The sequence below is a fragment of the Triticum aestivum genome, chromosome 4A (assembly GCF_018294505.1).
Source record: "Triticum aestivum cultivar Chinese Spring chromosome 4A, IWGSC CS RefSeq v2.1, whole genome shotgun sequence".
Lineage (NCBI taxonomy): Eukaryota > Viridiplantae > Streptophyta > Magnoliopsida > Poales > Poaceae > Triticum > Triticum aestivum.
In genome coordinates this window covers 743466083-743486757 of record NC_057803.1, presented here as the reverse complement: position 1 = coordinate 743486757, position 20675 = coordinate 743466083, and the positions used below count along the sequence as shown (strand labels likewise).

Below are 20675 nucleotides of genomic sequence, written 5' to 3'. Positions count from 1 at the left end.
ACACCGAGAATCTAAGGCATAAGGACCAAGGGAATTTGCGCAGCCTCCTCTTCACGAAGCTGCACGGATGATACAATTTCCCCGCTGACTTTGCAAACACACGCATCTCAGGGAATAAAGTGAACAGTGTCGCCCTCACGAGGATGAGCACGTCCCTGTCTACTTGGAGAAGCGTGGTGAAGAAAATGATTGAGAAAGGTGATAGTTATGAGAAGATTAAGGCGAAATATCCTTCGATCAGCGAAGATGACTACAAGGAGTTCAAGATCAAGTGCGAGAGCAGCGCAACCGTGGAATCAAGTCAGTGGGCCGGGGAAAGAAATGCGGGAGTTGAACTTAGGGGTCCACCAACTCGGTCCCGGCGGTTACAGAGTGGCGGAGCCTATATGGGACAAGGAGGACGCGGAGCGTGCCGAGCAAGGCCTACCGCCCCGCTTCGAGAAATGCCTTGACAAGCAAACCAGGAACTTTGTCAGTGCCCGGTACAAGGAGGACCCGGTAATAAAGGAGCTTATCACGGATCCGAAGACCAAGGTGCTTGAGCTTGTTCTGGTAAGGAATACACCCCCGCGTAATTAGCTCCATATGGTTGCATTCTAATTAATTAAGCCAAATTTCTAAATGGTTCACATTCCTTCCGCAGGAGACTGAAAGCAGTAGCGCGGGGTCGTCTCAGAGCTCCCCTTGGGACAGCACTCTAAATAGGGCGTTGAACATAATGAAAAACAAGGATAAGCTCAGTAAGCCGTCGTCAGCTGGTCGTGTGGCTGGCAAAGGCTTGTCCACAAAATGGTTGTCATACTATACCGTTGGTTGGCGAAAGGAGAAAAAGACCAACTCGGAAAGCCAGTCGCGCGAGGTTCAAGAACTCAAGGCACAAGTGGCGCGGATTCTGGAGATTGTCCAAGAGCAAGTGCAACAACAACTGGGGACGACGCTCACCTCCATGGTGCCTACCTTGATTCAGGGGCTGACGACGTGGATTGCGGGCGGCCAACAGGGGCCGCCCCCGGTTCCCAGCTTCACGGCCAGCAACTCTCACAACGCACAGGCGGCGCCATTGGTGTCTCCGGCGGAGGCAGTATTCGTGTCTCCGGCGCTGGCACGGGCATTGGAGCTTAATGCACCCGGGTGTACGCCGGCCGGCACCTTGCCCGCAAGCGGCCCCTCCGTCAGTTGCATGTCCGCCATTGGCGGTGCCTTGACATTAGCCGAGCTCGACGACATCACGGTAACTAAGCCTCTCGGCCGATGACTTCATCTCCTTGCCTTTGATTGGGCATCCCTGGCGCCCTACATGTTTTCGCAGGGCGCCGCCTACATTCCATGCACTCTCCTGCACTTCGTGGGCGGCGAGTTGTCGATGTCGCCAAGGGAAGAATCGTTCAACCGGGCAACCCCGTGTTCCATGGTAATACGATGCCACCCACCGTGTATAGGGTTGAATTGATTCGGGTGCTGCCAGGCTGCGACGAGTTGTTACCTCCGATTCGACCCGCTGGGGCCGACGAAGATGATGTGATGACCCTCAGCGCCTGCGTAAGCTGGCCCCTGCTTTGGCCGAAGAGCCAGATTCGTTTGGGGGCGGGGGACACCACCCCATAGACAAGACCGCCAGTCGTGCCGGCGCCAAGCCATGGCAAGACCGCCGCAACGCTACCGGACATGCCGAACATCCCTATGGCACAGGATCCGGACATGCATATGGCACAGGATCCGGACGACGACGACAACGACGATGGTACATTTACCAACGTCGATAAGTACTTTGCCGAACATGGGTACGGTGACGAATTCTGCGGGCCTCCTTCTCAAGAACCCAACCCTCAAAAAGACGACCGCGATCTAGCTAGTACCGCGGAGAAACCCAATTGCAACAGGCATCGTCTGGCATTCAGTCTCAGGAGACGCCTCCAGCTGCCGCCTTCATCGAGCCTCTATAGCCGAGGTGCGAAATATTATCAGCCCCAACACACTCAAGAAGGCGGTCTGTGAGCAGAACTCGATCCCATTACAACAGATGAACAAGAAGGGACGGAAACAAAAAAATAACAAGGGCGCCGGTGCGAGCCAGCCGGCACCGAGTACGATCCATGCTCAGGACGGGCCACCTTCACCTAAGGATATCTCGAGGAGGGTGCATGTGGCGGGTAGGGCGATGCTACCGACAAATCTTCTCAATGCTGCAACCGGTGCTATGCGGAGTCTGCATGACAGTGTTCTTTCTTTGGAGAAGCGGCGTCTCTCACAGAATGATGTGGCATACCCGGTTTTTGTGGCCAAGGTGCTAGAGGGCAAGGGCTTTGTGGATAGCGCCATTGGGGGTACAATCGTCATGCGGTTTTATGACATCTTCGCTATGTTTAACCTTCATCCGCTGCACTACACCTTCGTTCGGCTGTTTTCGCTGAGTATGGAGATGCGGATCATTAGAGACAAGACCCCGGACATCGTGATAGTCGACCCCTTCTACATGCGTGCCAAGATCTTGGGCAGAGCTGGGGACCGGCAACTCGCGAGTTCATACCTCAAAGGCGTCATTCTGGCTAACCCGGATAAGGATAACTTCCTCGTGCCTTACTTTACCGATTAAGTCATCCCCTCACCGCCCCGTAACATATGATTTCTTAGATTTCGGTCGTTCTTTTTTTTCTAACATTCCGTGTTTTGTGCAGTGACACACATTGCAGACTCATCCTCTTAAGCCCGAAATATTCCATGGCCACGTATTTCGACCCAGGCCGTGAGTCGAAGATAGACTACACAAATATCAAGAAAGTTCTTGATGATGCTCTCCCCGGCTACGCCACATCTGGAGGCACCTTCAAGAGGCCAGTTCGTAGGTACGACAAGCACGTGTTCACCCACAATATGATGTTCCCCTGCATCAAGCAGCCGCCTGGCGGTCAGAAGGATGCCTACTACGCCCTCCATCACATGCGGGCGATCGTACGGGACCATAATCACCTTCTGCTACCAAATAATCTCAAAGATTGGGCCACACGCTTGTCGGCAATCCAGGACGCAGACATCAGACAAGAATTCTTTCGCATCCAGGCGGAGTTTGCGGAAATCATCCATCAAGATGTCCTTCATACCTCGGGGCAGTTCTACCTCAGATATCAACCGTCCAACAGTGAGATAGAAACAACGCTACAAATGCGGGCTGACAACGCCCGCAATTTCATAACCATCACGAAAGACGGCGGCTTCATCCATGCTCCGGTCCCATGAGTCGAGTCGAAAGTAGTGATGCTATATGGTTCTGAATTGCCAATTGGCTCATGTTGCAATATTAAACTTTAATGAACTTGTATGTCTCTTTGGTTTGGACAGTCGTTTAACTTATATGTAATTGATGCTATTAATGTGCTACTTTTCTCTTCCGATCCTTTTGTTGCATACTTATATATTGCTTATGTATTGTCTGTGAATTGTTACTAACGTTTTGTTTGGCTAGTGCATAGAGATGCCGTCGTATATGTCGTGTACAAGGGTAAGGTTCCTGCAGTCTACGACGACTGGGAGGAGTGTCGGAGACAGGTTAACCGTTTCAGCGGTAACAGTTACAAAGGGTACACCACTAGGGCGGAGGCGGAAGTTAGATACGCGCGCTATCTAGCGGGAGAGAGAGGAGGGAGCGTTGGAGGAACCGAATGAAGACCAGTTTCATCGCGATTATGCTTATGGTGATGACCGCAACTCTCTTCTATGTGATGGTAGTTTAGATGATCGATATCGACTTGTAATGTGAAGACAAACTCGCTACTCGCGGTTTCGAGACTTGTAATGTTATAACTTTGTTCGGTATTTGAAATTCGGAGACTAATATGATGAATTGTATTGAGAGATTAATCTTCTATTGTATTCGATAAATCTGTTGTTTATATGTTGTGCTCTCTATATTATGTGCAGTAATATGTTTTGTAACCTGTGCAAATATCAAAAAAGAAAAAAAATCCCTAATATTCATACTAATGGCGCACCACTCAGCACACTAATGGCGCACTGCAGAAAGGACACTGCGCATCACCCCCTAGTGCGCCATTAGTATGCCAAGGCACATGGGTAAATATGCCCCCTGGGAGGCATACTAATGGCGCACTGTATGGTGCGCCATTAGTATACCAGATACTAATAGCGCACCCTTGGTATTTAATTCTAATGGCGTGGTGCTAGTGACGCAATAGTGCGTCATTAGTAGGCAAAACTGATGCGCCACTAGCAGGCATTTTCTAGTAGTGACCATGATGCTTTAAGGAAGCTTACGTACCCTAAAAAAATGCTAGGACGGCGATGGTAGAGCTTGGATCCGCCACTCACTCCCCAGCCACAACCACAAATGTGAAGGAATGAAGCAGGCCTCAAATCTGCCCAATTCGATAATCCTCCGAGCTTATTATTGGTGAAGCCTTCACTAAAAAAAGACACATATATAAACTCCAGGGGGGTCAAAAACCCGGTTTTAAAGCTCAGGGGGTTGTGTGATCGTTTTCTGGAACCTTGGGGGGGCTATGTGGACTTCTTTCTGATAATACGTGTTTGTCATAGTAGGTTCGCAGTGATATACATGCATGACATTTTTATGACAGAATCAAGATAGTCATATATGTGATATGATAGATAACTCCACGATAAAACACTATTTTCTATCATGGAAGTGTGCTCTTCCATGACAGAAAATGACGCGCCGTGGAAGTGATTTTCACCGTGGGTGAACAGCTCAACAACGACACCACCGACACGTGGAAGCCGCCATAATGGGTCATCGTTGAGCTAACAGGTGCAGGGTATGGATCCGATACCCATTAAGGACGTGGCCTCATCCTGACCAACAATTCCAAAAGAAAGCAACTTACTCACATGATATTGCCATATTACAAGGAGTGAGCTTGAGACTATGGCAAGCACATGGCATACATGATGTTGTTCGATATCGATTCATATCAAGTTACCTACATTATACTCCCCGTTACCTTTCATATTAGAACCATTTTCATAGCTTTGACCCCTTATATCTTTAATATTTAGGCCAAAGGACTCCATAGATTCAAGAAGTACTTTAAAAATCCCTAAGGCAAAAGTGTCATCCACCTTCAAGAACCCAGAAAATACTCCTCTGCCATCAGGCAAATTAACACATCAAACTAATAAAGTCATTTGTTATTAATGACTGACATCAGGGGCACAATCCGGGATACCTGAGAAAAATACTTGGTGTCTTTAACAACCTTTATAGTAGAACTTGTGATGTGAGAAGCCAAAAGGGATATCAACTCATTCGGAATTTTATGACTGATATAATGATAATGAATTTATTTTTTTATGAATACGTCTAAGGTGTTCTTGCATTACCAAAGTCAAATTATGCAACCATCTCAACACAAGCTAAGAAAATACCATTATCATCCTTGTGAGGATGCTCATTGTTTCCTCGGAAAGCCAGTTGTGTGATATTTCACAATGGCTATTATTCTTAACAAAACTTGACTGTCACGTTCTTTCTTCTTTGTTATTTGATGCTGCAATTCCTTAGCAGTAGTTTCCTCTTTTCATAGTCTAAACCTCATATGTTCATGTTCTCTAAGATTCTCTCCAATATGCATCCAATGTCCTAATCCATCATGTGCTAAGGACCTCAGACTCCTGCTAGTGCTCAACTTGAAGTTCTTATAACATAAGCAAACTTTCTCAACGTCTTCTAAATAAACTACCCATTTTGTATCATGTTCCTTTCCATTGTTAATTGTCTTCTTGCATCATCTCCTGGTTTATTATCAAGATTATCCCAATTTCTTGGACCATAAATACCATGAATATAAACCGGTTGTTCATCAAAACTAGCAAACTGTGCCTTTGCATCCAATGGATTATCTACATTCTCTGAGCACCTTACACTGTTATCGCCTATGTTGATGTCGACATTTTCTTCTTTTGGACTAGATTCCAAATTCCCATTAGTTTTTTGCTCTTCATCTATGTCAACCATCGCCAACTCATCAACTGGGCTTATCAAGGCAGTGGAAGCACTAGTAGTACTCTTGAGAAATTTGTAAACCCACGTCATAGCAGCAACCATAACCATAACAGATTTGCGAACTAATGGTTATTAACAGATTTAGAAAGTTCATATATTAGAATCGTTAATTTAAAGATGTAATGAATTTTTAGAATGTTATAGAATTGGAAAATGTTTGTGTATTTTTTCAAAATATTCATTAATTTGAAAAAAGTTCACAAATTCTATTTTTATGATTTTTTAAAAACGAATTTTAAAAATGTTCTTGAATTTTAAAAAATGCATTCATTTCAATAAAATAGTAAAATATTCACAAATTTGAAAAATAAGTTATATCAATAAAATGTTTTTGAGATAAGATGTTAACAGATTTGGAATAATGTATACAAATTTAAAAAATATTTATGAAATTGAAAAATATTCAAGCTCAGCACGCCAAAAATGGGCTAGGCTGCAACTTCTTCAAACTGAGATACCATCAAAATTGTCCGTATTAGCGAGTAATCCCAGCACAGTCAGTGCCTTCCGGACCGTAACGAAGCGCCTAATTAGGCTAACAACTCATGCTCCTGTACACCTCTTCTTCCAAAAGGAACAGAACATTCATTGTCCAGGTAATTCGAGATTACCTTGCAGTCTTGATAGCATTAACGCGCCATGTCCGCATTGTTCGTGTACACATTTCAATGACAGCACCAGCAAAACAGAGCACTCACTCATAAAAGGGAAAACAGCAAACCAACAGTTATCTGCTAGCAGGCTCAGCCATGCCATAAACTGGTGAGAATGTATATATCACATAACACAGGCCTTTATAAACCGTCGACCTATATAGATCAGACAACCATATGTATAAAATTAAGGTTCTTGTTCAGAATACATGCGATGAATAAACAGAGTAGGCAGTGGTCATTTTTACATACCTCTTAACCAGCCAGCCAGTCGCTACTGAAGCAGATGGGGGCATTAACAGTATCAGTATGAACCTCTTCTTACCTTTTCGCCGGTCAGCATTAATTTAGACGTGCCTCAGTCAAAAACAGAAATCTGCAGATCTGAAGCAGCAGGCTTTCTATCTATATATGCAACTGCACATTCAAACTACATGAGGTAAACAAACAGAGCAGGAAAGGAGCAATTAGAAAGACCTTCTAGAGCACATGCCCTGCAGATGTGAAGCGGTAGGCTTTCTGGAGCAGGAAAAGTTTCATCATGCAAGAAAAATGGTCATGGGCACATGGCAAACTGTGCCAGGTATGAAACCCAAGTACTGCAAATACATCACCATAACTCATTACGGAAGTGAATGATAAAAGAGATCTTCAGTTACATGGCGTGTGATGTGATGGCGCACAAGATCTTCAGTTACATGGCGTGCAACAGCACACAAAAGATAACGATTGCAATCCGGTACAAACCAAAAATACAACATACTGCAGCAGACTCTAGCAGAACAGGACAATAATAACAAGATACATAATAGACACTATTTTGGGCAATTGTCCCGTGAATGGATAATAGCCTGAAGAAAAACATAACCAACAACGCGATTACAAAAGCCACCGTCAGTGATTGTGGGATTAGAGGACAGTAGGTGGTAGAGTGCGAGAGGGCAATGAATGAGCCAATCAGCAAAGCAGGAGGATAATCCCAGGGGATCAGAACCGGGCGGTGAAGCAGGAGACAGAGTCGAACTGTACGACGAGCCAGCCTGGAGTGCTCCACCTTGTAACAGATTCTGGAGCCTGGAGCGAACTCGTCACTTGGTTGAATTTCCTTTATGGCCTGCTATAAAGTTGAAGTAAACAAATGAAAAAAAAAACTTTGACACAAAGGGCGTATTTAAAAGATAGAAAATTAAACAAAAAGCATATGTATAAGGAAAGGCTACATGTATCTTTGAGAGTGCAAAAGTGGCTGACCGGAGCTAATTTACCTTTCCGTTTATTTGCAGATGGGAATTTGAATAACACTTCATCTAATGTTCTTCCAGCGGATATGCGCGATCTTTGGCCAACTTTCTCCATCAGGTGCTCGGCAGCTCTCCTTCAACAGCTCACTGCAATCTCATATGCATATCTGTTGGAGGAACGGCGGCAGATCCGGTAAACATGATATGTTGCGGCAGCAAGTGATCAAGAGATTCCTCAGATTGGGGAAGCCCTTCAGAATTGTTGGCAGGGAATTCATTTGACAGTCACGGAACGATAGGGTCCTGACAGATGTGAAATTTACGGATTCGTCTAGTGAAATGAATGGTTCCTTGCATTCATCAAAAGAGAGAGATGGTGGAACTGTGGAACCTTCAGCTGAGAACATGTTATTGAGTAGTGCAGAACTGCTAACTTGGAGTATGTGGTTGACTTGAAACTGTGAGATACACTCAGGGATGAGTTTCGGAACATCAGCCAAATGTACGAAATCAAATTCCTGGCTAGACAATCCTTCAAGCCTACATAAATCTGGCAAGTGATACAGAATGAGTGCACGAACAGAGGTGAGGCTACCAACAGACAAGCTTGCGGGGCTTCTGCAATTGTTTATGCTAATATAGTTCACATGTGGCCAGTCAGCACAGAGGAAGTCAGCTGCAAGCACGCAGTTGTCTATACTAAGGCTCCTAAGGGATAATGGGAAGCATTATGCTCCACGTGCCAACTCTAAACAAGGGCAGGATCCCAGTCCAACTTCTGAAAGGGAGGTAGCAGCTCGTAAGCCCCCTAATGACCTGAGACACCAGCTATCTCCGATGAATAAAGAGTCAAGTTTTGTCAAATGTTGGAGGACCTCTTCTGAAGGAAGTGTAGTTAAAGTCATAATCTCCACCAAGACCAATCTTTTGAGTGAGGCCAGGCCATCAAGGCAAACAGCTAAAGCTCCATCTGTAATACTGCATGAAGAAAGTTCAAGTTCACAAAGTCCTGATGGTGGAACCAGTGGCAGCCCAATGCTCCTTTCATAGATGAGTCTCATCCTCTGCTCGTGACACAATATACATGCCATGATGACATCCTCTTTTACCAATACTTCATCTTTCTCTCTTTCTATAGCATTTTCAAGTTTTTGAACATGTGCCACACCTACATGCACAAATATCATCAACTGCTTTAGAAATGAATGTTCCTGTGAGAGTAGTCTCGTAATATCTGATCCTAAATCTAACTCCCAGATTAAACCAAGTCATGATGCCAAGTGGTTTGCCATCATGAAATTCTCTCTCTTATCATCATGTTCCAACGCATCGTTGGAAATAAATACAAGCAGTGGGCATTTGTGTACTAGTAATGTTTTAAGGCATAGTGGAAGACAAGGTAATGTCTTTAGGTTTGGCACATCTCGGAGGACAAGTGAAGAGCAATTCCTATATAGTTCAATATTAGATGGTAGTCTTTGCAAAGCACTGCAATTAAAACAGCTCAAAGATTCCAAATTCTCAAAATACGAACCATCAAGTAACCAGCCTGGGTATTTTGAAGATTTGTATCCGTCAATTTCAAGATTCTCAAGATTTGCATCAGGCCTTCTAGAATCTCAAAATGTAAACTATCCTCTGAATTCGTTTTATTCTTGGAACCCCAGACAAGTCGCAAGCGGACGAGATGAATTTTCTGATGCAACTTTGATTCTAAAGCTTGATCCTTCCCAGTGCCATTCTCAATATTTGTGACACATAAACTGCCACGAATCTGGTACATGTCCCCCAGCTGTTGCAACTCATATCCATTTTTATTTTGTACAGAAAATTCCTTGAGTTGTTGAAGTGAAGTTAGCATGCCAATGTTACGAATTTGGGGCAGTGCTTCTTCGCTTGACGTGTATATTGTATCATCATGACATTCAAGATGCCGTAACTTTCTTAAATCACACAGCTTCTCAGGCAAACTCTCAACTTTGTGACTAAAAAGAAGTAACTGCAAGTGGTAAAGAGTACACAGTGATCTTGGCAATTCAGAAATCAGTGTTCTGATGATGTTCAAATACCGAAGGTGCTTCAACTTACCAACAGATTCGGGCAACTTACTGCTGCTATAAGATGTCAAATATAGTACATGCAAGTTCTTCAAATTTTGTAGTATCTGATTAAAAATGTCACTTACATCATCCATCAGCGGGTCTATGCAGATTATAGTGCGTAAATGATGTAGCTTGCAGATACTTTGTTTGTGTTGCATCATACTACCAACACAAACAGATAGATGTCGAACAGTGGATGGAATTTTCATGACCTTATCATCTTCCAACCTGAAGTAGTCTTCCTTGGAGAGTGATTCTGCCAGATCATGAAGGAGATCGTGCATAACATAGCATTTCTCATAAAATGGTTGAAAGAACGAAACAGAGATCATCTCCTTGAAGTAATCTCTCGCAATATCTTCAACTCTCTTGTTTTGATTGCATGAATGGCCCCCGGCCAGCCAAAGATGAACCAGCTCATCAGTGACATGCTTGTGGCCTTTTGGAAACAAGCTGTAGTATAGGAAGCACCTCTGCAGACGTGGATCTAACTTATCATAACTCCACAACAGAGCTCTCATGGGCTCACTTAATTTGTCAACCTGTATGGTAAGAGCATCCTTCCATGCCGTGATATTTGTATCCCCTTTCAACTGGGAACCCACAACTTTTGCCGCCAAAGGAGACTGTCCAAGCCTTTTAGCAATCTTCTCTGCAAAATCTTCCAACCTCTTGCGCAACTGCGGATTTCTGATTTCTGGTCCAGAGAATGCATGGTGTTTGAAGAGTGCCAAGAACTGAGCATCCTCCATGTTTTCTAGAGGACACACTTCTTCGCAACAAAGAGCAGCGGGAAATGAATTCTGTCAAGAGGTTACCAAAACTTTGCTTCCCGTCTGCTGGGAAACTAGAGGAGCTAAGAATAGGTCCCATTCCCTCTGATTGCCAGGTTCAAACCAAACATCATCCAACACAAGTAGGAATTTCCCTGATTCTTGCAGTATGTCTGTCAATTTGCGCTGCAGAGTATCAAGACTATCAATGCGTGGGCATTCCCCCCGAGAGGCCGACTCAATGATCTCTCGTGTATGACGGCGAACATCAAGTTTGCGTGAGATGCTTACCCACATTGTCACATCAAAATATTCTTTTACCCTCTTGTCATTGTAAACAAGCTGTGCCAAGGTGGACTTTCCCATGCCTCCAGCTCCAACAATGGCCAAATCCGAGTACATAGAAACACTAGACTCAGTAGTAATAGTAGTTGTCTTGGTAAGAAGATTTATTATACAATCGCGATCATTATCACGACCAATTACTTTTAAAGGTGGAAGTGATGTGGTCTCAGGAACAACATCTGATGTTTTGGTGGGGCTTGCTGCATTATAACTAGCTAGTAAGCAAAGTAGTTGACGGAAGTCCTTGGCTTTTGCCAGGGTGGTCTTCAGTTCATTCAGATGTTGAATTAACTTTCTGTTCTCAGAGCTCAGATTGGACAGCCTGCTTGATGCAGCACGCAAAGGCTTCATTAAAGTGTTGCTGATGGAGGAGGCATTGGCCGGCAAGGAATCCTTCCCCTTAGCTTGGCGCTTGAGGAGGTTATACTCATGCTCGTCCAGCAAGTCTTCAGCCAGGTAGAAGCCTTCTTTGAGTTCCTGAAGCCATTTGTCCAACTTGAGCCTTTGGTTTCCCTTATCTGCTGCTTCAATCAACAGCTCGAACTGTGGCAAGATAGTGGTCTCCAGTTCATGGAGCTCACGCGCCATATCCACTCCAAGGTATGTTGAAGCATTAGAAAGGAGCTTCTTTAAGGCCGGCGATGCAGCCAATTTTAAGCTTACGCTTAAGGTAGCAGTAGCTAATGCCACTTCCATCGGATGATATGGTTTATTTTTTTGGGTGTATAGGCCTAGGGAGATTGTCCAAGTTGTGTTTGTTGTGTGGATGAAGAGATCTTGGGTGTAGAAAGACAAATTATGGGAAACAGGTAAAAGAACAGACTTCTCCTTTCCACTCTCTTTTTCGGATTTGTTTTAGTGTGGAATGGCCTGAATATAATGAAATACTAGGACTGAAATACTAGGACTGGCATCAGGCCTTTTAGAACCTCCAAATGTAAACTATCCTCTGCATTTGTGTTATTTTCATAACTCCATACAAGTTCTAAGCTGCCAAGTTGACTTTTCTTGTGCAGCTTTGATTCTAAGGCTTGATCCTTCCCAGCAACATTCTCAAGATTTGTGACCCTTAAACTGCCATGAATCTCGTTCATGTCCCTGAGCTGTTGTAACTCATATCCCTTTTTCTTTTGCACAGAAAATTCCCCTAATTGTTGAAGCAATGTTAGCTTGCCAATGTTAGGAATTGCTTCTTTGAAGCTCGATTCAAGATGTTGTAACTTCACTAAATTGCTGAGTTTCTCAGGGAAACTCTTAACTTTACCATTTAACAGAAGTAACTGTAAGTGGTAAAGGGTACACAATGATCTTGGCAATTCAGAAATCAGTGTTTCTTTAAGGTTCAAATACCGAAGGTGCTTCAACTCACCAGCAGAATATGGCAACTTACTACTACTGTAAGATGACAAGCATAGCACGCACAACTTCTTCAAATTCTGTATTATCTGATTAAAAAGGTCACGTACATCATCCACTATGGGTTCTATGCAGATAATAGTGCGTAAATGATGTAGCTTGCAGATACTTTGCTTGTGTTGCATCATACTATCAACACGAACAGATAGGTGTCGAACAGTGGATGATATTTCTGTCACCTTATCATCTTCCAATCTGAAGTAGTCTTCTTTGGAGTGTGATTCTGCCAGATCATGAAGGAGATCATGCATAACATAATACGGGCCAACGTATGGTTGAAAGAATGAAACAGAGACCATCTCCTTGAAGCAATCCCTCCCAATATCTTTCACTCTCTTGTTTTGGTTGCACGAATCAAAAAGACCCTCACCCATCCAAAGATAAACCAAATCATCAATGACATACCTGTAGCCTTTTGGAAAGAGGCTACAGTATAGGAAGCACCTTTGCAGACATGGATCTAACTTCTTATAACTCCACAACAAAGCTGCCATGGGCTCACTTAATTTGTCAGTCATTAAAGTTAGAGCATCCTTCCATGAAGATATATCGGTTTTCCCTTTCAACTGAGAACCCATAACTTTTGCCGCCAAAGGAGATTGTCCAAGCCTTTTAGCAATCTTCTCTGCAAAACCTTCCAGCTTTTTACACAACTGTGGATTTCTGATTTTTGGTCCAAAGAATGCATGGTGTTTGAAGAGTGCCAAGAACTGAGCATCCTCCATCTTTTCCAGAGGACACACTTCTTCACAGCAAAGAGCAGGTGGAAATGTATCTCGTCGAGAAGTTACCAAGACTTTGCTTCCCATCTGTTGGGAAACTAGAGGAGCTAACAGTTGGTCCCATTCCCTTTCGCTACCAGGTTCAAACCAAACATCATCCAGCACAAGCAGGAATTTCCCTGATCCTTGCAGTATGTCTGTTAACTTGCGCTGCAGAGTATCAAGGTTATCAATGCGTGGGCATTCCCTCTGAGAGGCAGACTCGATGATCTCCCGTGTATGACGGCGAACATCAAGTTTGCGTGAGATGCTTACCCACATTGTCACAGCAAAATATTCGTTTACCCTCTGGTCATTGTAAACAAATTGTGCCTAGGTGGACTTTCCCATGCCTCCAGCTCCAACGATGGCCAAACCTGAGTACAAAGCTATACTAGAATCAGTACTAGCAGTTGTCCTGGTAAGACGCTTTATTATATGATCGCGATCCTTGTCACGACCAATCACTTTCAGAGGTGGTATTGATGTCGTCTCCGGAACAACAGCTGATGATATGGGAGGGTTCTCTGCATTATAATCAGCTGGTAAGCAAAGCAGTGTACGGAAGTCCTTGGCTTTCACCAGGGTGGTCTTCAGTTCATTCAGATGTTGAATTAGCTTTCTGTTCTCAGAGCTAATATTGGACAGCTTGCTTGATGCAGCACGCAGAGGCTTCATTAAAGTGTTGCTGATGGAGGAGGCGTTGGCCGGCAAGGAAGCCTTCCCCTTTGCTTGGCGCTTGAGGAGGTTGTATTCATGCTCGTCCAGCAAGTCTTCAGCCAGGTAGAAGCCTTCTTTGAGTTCCTGAAGCCATTTGTCCAACTTGAGCCTTTGGTTTCCCTTATCTGCTGCTTCAATCAACAGCTCGAACTGCGGCAAGACAGTGGTCTCCAGTTCATGGAGCTCACGAGCCATATCAATTCCAAGGTACGTTGAAGCATTAGAAAGGAGCTTCTTTAAGGCCGGCGATGCAGCCAATTTTAAGCTTACGCTTAAGGCAGCAGTAGCTAATGCCACTTCCATCGGATTATATGGTTTATTTTTTTGGGTGTATAGGCCTAGGGAGATTGTCCAAGTTGTGTTTGTTGTGTGGATGAAGAGATCTTGGGTGTAGAAAGACAAATTATGGGAAACAGGTAAGAGAACAGACTTCTCCTAAGCAAATTTTCTAGGTGGGGTGTTTAAGGAGGAAAACAAGAGAACAGATACTAAATGATGGAACACCTAGCTAGTACGAAGATGAACAAGCACACAACTCCGCTCTCTTTTTTGGATTTTTTTTTAGTGTGGAATGGCCTGAATATATCAAAATACTAGGATTCGAATTACTTCTGGAAGCACTGATGGATAAAAACCTGTTGAAGTAGGAAATCACTTGTTAAATTAGTAAAGTGCAACAGAGATAAGAAAAAAGAAACCCACTGGCAGGCAACAACAAAAAGTAAGAATACTATTTTGAGCGGGGACACTAACCTGAATAAATAATAGAAGAGCAATGAAAGTGCTTCTGGATCGGAGCTAGAAACAATGGGTGAATATAGCAACGGATGAACACCTGTTGGAGTGGAAAATCACAATATAGATTAGCCGGTTGCAACAAGGAAGATAATACAGTAGTAAAAAGCCAGATTTGTAGAGGAAACAGAGGAGATTCGTAGGGGAAAACAGACGAGAATAGTGGTGAGCTTACACGGACGAAGAAGTGAGAAGCAGCGTTGTAGGAGCTGGCACAGCGCTGAGGCAAGGCTGCAGGAGAGGCAGATAGTAATCCTGTCATGCAAGGGAATGAGAGAAGGCAAAAATTCCCAAACAGCGGCTCAACAAGGCAATAATAGAGAAACCCAACTACAAGATGTATCCGGTTGAATTCTGCGGTTCCACAATGATTTGCCAATCCCTGTCTAACCTTTCAAGCCTATCCAACCAGCTTAATGCCTACGTAGCCTTCTCCTGTCCGCACACTGTATCCATCCAGTTGGCCTCCCCTTGACTGGTGGCGAGTTGGGCACGCCCTTGTCTTTTGCAACTGGGAAACCGACTGATTTTCCATCTTCCTTCACAGCAAATGTGGTTCCAGAAGCCAAACAATAGACTGAACTTTTCAAAGCAAATGAATGATTGGTTCATTTTTTAATTTCATGTTGCTTCCAGGAAGCTCACTGGAGCTCATCCGTCTTTCGGTCAAACCAAAAAAATGAGCATTCTGTAAGAACTAATGGATTCTTTGCGCACTGAGCATACTGCATACATACACATACATGGAAAGAAAATAGTAGAAGGAAATTAGAAGAATGAGCATACTGCAATTCAGATTCATAATTAAATTACTGCTGTGGCGGACCGAATTTGGAGAATCGCGGAGAAACTAAAGCTATTGTGGACTGAGGTCCACTAAAGGAGAGGAGATGCACAAGGAAAAAAATGTGCACCTTGTTCGCTGTGGGGAGCAGCTCGGCTTGGCCCAACCGCGTTGTGTCCCTTGGTATTTTCAGAAAGAAAATTCTCTTATGTCTCAAAAACAATCTCTTAATCTCAAAAAAGAAAGATTTTCTTAAACCTCAAAAACAAAAAATATCTTTTTTTGACAGGTAAAACAGAAATTATCTTTGCCTAAAAAACAAAAGGTTTCTCTACCTTTTAAAGAAAAAGCAATGTACCTCTCTCTCCTCTCCTCTGTTTTTTTAGATGTCCTCTCCTCTCTCTATCTCAGGTAAAACAGAAATTATCAAGCACCTTGTATGCGTTCTTTTCTTGCCGACATGATTGATACAAGGTGGATCAAAAGAAGCGATTTTCGCGCGCGGGGTGGAGTGGTGCGGTGGAGCGGCAGCTCTAGAGCACATTGGTGTTGGGTCTGATTGAAGAGAGGGAGGCAAGAAAGAACAGTGATGATGGTTCAAATGGGTGCTCTATTTTTTCTTCAGACTAATGACCTGAAAATACTCTCTTTCTTTCTAAGTCCAAAAAAAATACTCTCTTTCTTTCTTTTCATATTTTCTAGATGCTCACCTACCACATGTGCCATACGATACCTGCAAATCTTTTCTTACCCCTCTCAACTTTAGTATTACTAACTCAAAATTTGCTTGTTCGACATACTTTGACCATAAATTAATCTAATAATATGTGGGTTATGTATGTCACATAATTAAACTATACGATTGGATCGTATTCAAAAAATTATTGTGACTTCATAATTATCAAAAAAAATATTATCCAAACCATTTGCAACCAAAATTTTAAAGTTGAATGGTCAAAATGAGCCCTGTATTTTGCAATTGAGAGGCTGGAGAATATTGGTAGAGGCAAAGACACAACTTTCATGCAGTAACCAATGGGTCCGAAATCAAAGCAGCAGCAAGATATGACTAACTTAAATAGAGGCCTGGAGATGACTAGATCCAAGAACCCCCCTCATTTGTGCAGCAAAAGTCATCAGTATATATATACTATGAAAACCAAAGAGCTGAGTTTTGATGTCAAGAATCTGAGAAGCAACCAGATTGCGGCACGGAGTAGCACTTTGAATTTTAGTGCTCCGAATCAGATTAGCACTTCTTTCAGGCTTAAAAGTAAAGACAATACAACTTCAGGGAGAATGGATACTCCATATTATAGAAACAAATACATGTATACTGGAAAAACATATAATAATGTATGAGAAATGGAAATGCTGACTTTAGAATCACCCCAAAGCCGCAAACAGGCTTCCCAGACCACAAACAGGCCACAGGATAACAACTGGCAACCGCAGGGCCGTAAAGATGATCGTAACGCTTCATTGCTCGCCTAGATTAAGCGGTTGCTCAAAATTCATGGACAGCCATATGAGCCTCACATGCTCTCTTTATGGTGTTCAATTCCTTGACTACGTCGTTTATCTTCATTCTGTGCCTTGGGGAATCCTCGCAGCAAGCTAGGCCAAGCTTAAACACAGGATACAAGAACATATCTACAGTACGCTGCATGTCTCCGCTGTAGGTTGCACTCGCATCCAATATATTCAGTAGCTTATCAGGATAGGCCACCCTGACATATTTGACAAGGCTTATCACACCATCTATGAAATTGTCGGTTGGCCTCCTTCCAGTAAATATTTTTAATAGCAACACCCCGTAGCTATATATGTCACCTTCTGTGGAGGGTTCAGATCCCGAGCCATACTCTGACAAACATGTAAACAAAAATGTTAGTGGCCACGTAATGGGTAGACACAAAGTTGGCATATTTCAGTTCTATTTAGCTTGTCAAGTGAAATCTGCCAAGTTGATATTTGGCATATTTTAGTTGTATTTAGCTTGCCAAGTGAAATCTGACAATTTGATATTGAATTAAATAATACAATTATAAATATTCCTAGAAAAATTTAAGAGGTTGTTGACCTGGTGCGACGTATCCAATTGTGCCTTTAATCACAAATGAGCTGCTTGCAGTTCCACCACCACCATGCTCACATTCTTCAGTATGCATTATCTTTGCCAGATCAAAGTCGGTGACGTGCGCAACAAAGTCATCATCTAGAAGGATGTTGCATGGTTTGATATCACAGTGAACTATGGATGGCTCAATTTGATGGTGAAGATATTCTAATGCCTTAGCAACATCAAGAGCAATGCATAGCCTTTCCATCAAACTTAGCCTTCTAAAGTTCCTGTTGTTAGTCATGGAGTTTGGATGCAGCCACTCATCTAAATTTCCGTTGCAGATAAACTCTAAGACAAGTGCCTTGAACTCATCACCATTATGGTCCAAACTGCTACACACAGTGATCACTTTGACAAGTTTCCGGTGTCGAATCTTCCTTAGGGCCTCACACTCTCTCAAGAAGCTTCTATTAGCTCCTCGTTTGCCAAGATTGAGAACCTTGATTGCTACAGTATATAAACTCTCATCAAGATTTAGAGTTCCAACGTACACATTGCCAGAACTTCCAGAACCAATGAAATTTTCCGGTGAGAATGATTCCATTGCTGCATCTATCTCAGCATAGGATATCCTCTCATGGTGAAATCTGGTTTCTTGATCAAAAATGTTTGGTTTGATTCTTGGCTTCATCAAGTAGCATGCAGTTAGGGAGCACATGGATAAGACCAAAGTTCCAACCATGCAAAAGAGTATGACCCGACGTCGATGCTGTGAAGCCTGGTTAGAACGTATATATGGACATGAAGACAGTTTCAGTGATGGGGGACGTCCGCATAGCATGCTATTACCAGGGAGCAACATTAAAGTGGAATTGCAGAAGATCCATGTATTTGGCACAGGACCAGATAGGTTGTTGAAAGAGAGGTTTAGATACGTTAGCAGCTCATAACTCTGGAGGAACTCAGGTATGGGTCCTACTAAATTATTGTTGGAAAGATCCAACTTTACAAGGCCTCTTATAGAAGAAAAATCTTTTGGTATTTGCCCATGCAAAAGATTTCCTTGCAAATAAAGGAAATTCAGTTGGACGCAACTGCCGAGAGCATCTGGGATTTCACTAGAGAGCTTGTTCATTGATAAGTCGATTGTAACAAGGTTGTTCAACTTTCCTATATGTGTTGGAATGGAGCCACTAAGAGCATTGCTGGAGAGGTTGAGAAGTAAGGTCGGAGAGGTAATACTAAGTATCTCATATGGGATTTCCCCCCTCAATGAGTTACCGGAAAGATCCAGAGATATAAGTTTTGTGAGATTTCCAATGCTCGATGGAATGATGCCGTCCAGAAAGTTATTAGAAAGAGAGAGGTTGTTCAATTGCGTGATATTGCCTAATGATTGTGGAATCTTCCCATAGAATCTATTATGGGATAGATCGAGATACTGTAGGCTAGGAATCTGGCAAATATCTAGAGGCAAGGTGCCTGTGAAAAGGCTATTTGCGATGTTAAACTTTGTAAGTTTTTTATACTTTCCTAGCCCTGCAGGTATGGTCCCAGTTATTTTGTTTCTACCTATTGTAATCCAGTCGAGCTTTGTAGATAGATTAGCAATGGTAAGTGGCATAACACCTTCAAGGTTGTTTTGTTCAAGGTCTAGTATTTCCAGGTTGCTACAGTTTGTCAATGATGTGAGGAAATCCCAATCCCTAGGCTCTGTGGTTTGAAGCAAATTGTGTCCTAACGAAAATTTCCGGAAATGACCATGGATGCCAATGTCCCGTGGAATAGGACCATGATGCTTATTTTCGTGAAGAAATAAATATTCAAGTGCAGATGCATTTGACAAGGAAGATGGTATTCATCCTACGAATTGGTTCCCATGTGTGGCCAAAAGATTTAGCTTGGAAAGCTTAAAGCCAATATCAAGAGGAAGAGATCACGAGAACCGGTTGAAGCCGATGCTGAAGTATGTGATGGAAGAAATATTGAACATGGACATGGGAAAAAGGCCTTCCAGTTTGTTAGCCCTGATGTCGAATGTAACAAGATTAGCCATGTTACCGAGAGCCGGAGAGATATGACCACTGAAACCATTCTGGCCTAATTATAAGTGTGTCAGTGATGTCAGGTTGTCGGGCCAGCTCGGGATTTGGCCATGGAAGTGGTTGCTACTCATGCTAAGGTTAGTGAGGGCTGTGAGGTTCGAGAATGACATTGGAATATCACTAGTCAGATTGTTATGGCTAACGCTGCGTGATGTGAGCTTTGATAGGAGACCCAAAGAAGCAGGCATGGAGCCAAAAAGGTAGTTCATCCTCACATCCAAGGCACGAAGCGATATAAAACCACTGAGGCTACCCGGGATCTTACCTTCTAAGTTGTTGGATGAAAGACTGAGGGTGTGGAGGCGGGTCAGATTACCGAGCTGCGGGCAGATGGTGCCGACGAGTCCCAAGCCCTGCAGACGTATGGCAGTGACATGGCCTGGGTGCCGGCGGTTGCTGCAGGCGACACCCATCCACTTGCAGTAATCAGGCAATGGTGCTATGCTTGTGCCGTTGCCGACATGATCCCAAGACCAAGAGGACAGTGCCTATTTAGGATCACTGGTTATGAAGGATCTGAATGATAGGAGCACACAGAGATCGATGCCGTAGTTGCTACTTTGGTTGTTGGTGGATTGAGAGGAGCTAGATGTGTGAAAAAAGAGGGCATGAGTGAGAAGGTAGACCATGAAAAGCAGCCATGTCTTCATAGTTGAGCAAGGAGGTGGAAGGTCCTTAGTTATTGGATTGTGCACTACTCTCCTTGGGTGCAAGACATTAAATAGGCGGTAATGCTCATCGCTCTCCAGGGTCTGCCAATGAATATATTTTTGACGAAAGTAGCAGAGCAGCTTTCATTCATTAAGAGAAGAAAAGTAATGGAGACGCTGGCAACAGCTTATTTACGATTTTTTCCCAATACCACTAATTGGTTATCC

At 43.4% G+C, this 20675-nt stretch overlaps 1 protein-coding gene and 3 pseudogenes across 1 annotated transcript; all 4 read right to left on the bottom strand.

Annotated features, from left to right (window-relative positions):
* Positions 1 to 8216: 8216 nt before the first annotated feature.
* LOC123088528 (uncharacterized) lies at positions 8217 to 9118 on the bottom strand (annotated as a pseudogene).
* Positions 9119 to 9199: 81 nt separating this feature from the next.
* Positions 9200 to 11847, bottom strand: LOC123088526 (putative disease resistance RPP13-like protein 1; annotated as a pseudogene).
* Positions 11301 to 15172, bottom strand: LOC123088527 (putative disease resistance RPP13-like protein 1; annotated as a pseudogene).
* Positions 15173 to 16901: 1729 nt separating this feature from the next.
* LOC123083559 (probable LRR receptor-like serine/threonine-protein kinase At3g47570) lies at positions 16902 to 20470 on the bottom strand. Its single transcript, XM_044505574.1, has 2 exons — positions 17711 to 20470; positions 16902 to 17493 (listed from the first exon to the last, which is right to left on the bottom strand). The coding sequence occupies exons 1-2, from the start codon at positions 19314 to 19316 to the stop codon at positions 17135 to 17137; spliced, it is 1965 nt and encodes a 654-aa protein (XP_044361509.1). The 5' UTR covers positions 19317 to 20470; the 3' UTR covers positions 16902 to 17134.
* Positions 20471 to 20675: the final 205 nt, after the last annotated feature.

Bases quoted from the DNA above. Each gene is read 5' to 3' on its own strand.
- LOC123083559 (XM_044505574.1), bottom strand. From the start codon at position 19,316: ATGCCACTTACCATTGCTAATCTATCTACAAAGCTCGACTGGATTACA. The intron at 17,494-17,710 runs GTCAACAACCTC...CATGTTTGTCAG, and splicing joins AATTGGATACGTCGCACCAG to AGTATGGCTCGGGATCTGAA.